Consider the following 2,150-nt stretch of genomic DNA (forward strand, 5'->3'; position numbering starts at 1 on the left):
TCTTGTTAAAGAAGCATAAAAAGTTATACAGCTGAATATGCACATATTTATCTGCCTACCACATGTCCCCAGATAAGACTTATGCCATGTTTTGGGAAAGCAGAATGAAGAAAAAAAAAATTTTCCTTTTTAACCAAACTGTTAAGAATCAGTTTCTCTATTTAAGATGTGCACCCCAGTTTTCAAGAGTTAATTTATGAGAAGCAGGTGAGTGTGGTAGGTGAATAAATAAGGCATATTGATAAATTCATCTTCTCTGAGATTAATGATTTCTGGCCAGCTGTTCAGCTGCCTGTGTTGATGAAGTCATGCACCTTGAAGTCAAACTTGTCATACTCTTTCAGGTTGCTGGCAGAGATCTCTTCTGCGTGGGATGGATGCCAGAAGTACTTCTACCAATGTCTCGCACGCAACTCTAGGCTTCAGACAGCATTATTGGCACCTGTTAAGGTGAAAAAAAAAAAAAGTAACTGCAAGAAAATCTGCAATTCATATGCCTAAATTTTATTTCAGGACTTTGAACTAGTAGTTGATTTCCTGATTCCGTTGGAATGTACCACAGATTAGGAATTGCTGAGAGATGCCATTGCAGAATTCACTTAAAAATTCAAATTTTTAAAATTTTCTCAGCCTCTTTAATTTTCCTTTTTTTTCTGTAAGATATATTTGATACAGATGTTATTTTCTAAGTGTGACAAGTAACTCATTTTGCGAAAATTGAAATTTGGCATCTGTTTTCATGAATCAAAATGAGGACGCTAAGAAGATAGTTCCTATCTGGTCTGTTCATATAATTTTACTCCTTTCTCCTGTATTTCAGGAAATTGGAGTTGGTAGCATTGAGAGATGTAAAGGATTTACAGCACACCTTATGAAGATGCTTGTTAAACAGAGAAGCTCCCTCACTGCCTTGACAGAGCAGTGGATAATACTGAGGTACTCTCCACTTTATTACTATAGCCTTATTTAACTGGTAAAGAGGAAGCTGACTGGAAATATGTACATCTAAGAAGCAATGGTAATTGCAAAATAGATAAGGTATTAAAATGCTATTCATTTCTGATTTTTGTTTTTGGTCCACATAACTAAAATAACTAGAAGGGTATTTATTGCATTCTGTCAATTGCAAGCAGACATTTCAAATGTTCTGAAATCAAAGCATCTAAGACAAATGGGAGATATGCACTATGAGGATCAAGAGAATTGCAATGCAGAATTATAATTGTATCTTTAGATTGATGAAAAAGAGTCATTTGGTAGTGATAAAGCTATACTCTCCAACATAAACTTATCCAGATTACATCTTGTGGTTTTTTGAGAACAAGTTATGAGCAAGTGGCCAGCCTAAACAACTCTGAGCTAAAGCAAGAAAACTCCAACAAAATATAAAAAAACAAATCTTTATAAGAAGAGATTGGAGCATTTATTTCACAAGGAAAAGTGTTTTTAGCTTTTTAATAGGAAAAAAGGTGATCATGTGTACAGTTATGCCTTTTAGGCATTTATTTCACTGTCACTCGCTGCTGGGTAACTTGTCACTTTGACTTACCAGTTCTATGGACATGATCCTATAGCTGCTTATTCTTACTGTAGGCTTATGAAACTTGGGACAGGGACTGCCCTCTGTTAGTGTGTACAGCATCTAACTTGGACAGGTATCTTTAGATACTGCTGCTATGTAAATACTTGCTAATAATTTAATAATATGTGCATGCATATAATTTGCAATAGTATCAATATAAAAAGTATCTGTCATTTGAAATGTAAAGTAGGTTCATGTAGTCATTATGAGCAGTCTGTTATATAACATTCAAGGAAAGATGACTTATTAGGATTAAATTACTTTAATATTTGAATATAGGCCCAAAGGTTTATTAAGCTTATTTGAAACTATTTTGAACTTTATTTGAAACTATTTGGATGATGCTGATCGCAAGAAGAGATTGCTAAGCTGCGTACTCATAACATAAGTCATGTGTACAGAATAGAATAGAGTGGAGACTGTTAATTGCATAAAACTTCTTTTCAAAGTTTTTGAGTAATTATTGCTCACCAATTGGACAATGTATTGAATGCATGGATTAATATCCCAGTGTCTTTGTTAAACATATTTCTGGAAACATGAGAACTTCCCAAGAATTAAAATACAG

At 33.9% G+C, this 2,150-nt stretch overlaps 1 protein-coding gene across 1 annotated transcript in view; it reads left to right on the forward strand.

The window, feature by feature from the left end:
* MDN1 (midasin AAA ATPase 1) overlaps positions 1–2,150 on the forward strand; it is a 180,237-nt gene that overhangs the window by 142,996 nt on the left and 35,091 nt on the right. Inside the window, exons 77-78 of the mRNA XM_019520321.1 lie at positions 345–450; positions 821–936. Of these exons, the coding sequence (XP_019375866.1) occupies positions 345–450; positions 821–936 (222 nt within the window). The remainder of the gene's footprint in view (positions 1–344; positions 451–820; positions 937–2,150) is intronic.

Source organism: Gavialis gangeticus, unplaced genomic scaffold (assembly GCF_001723915.1).
Source record: "Gavialis gangeticus isolate Ggan-Ray unplaced genomic scaffold, GavGan_comp1, whole genome shotgun sequence".
NCBI lineage: Eukaryota > Metazoa > Chordata > Crocodylia > Gavialidae > Gavialis > Gavialis gangeticus.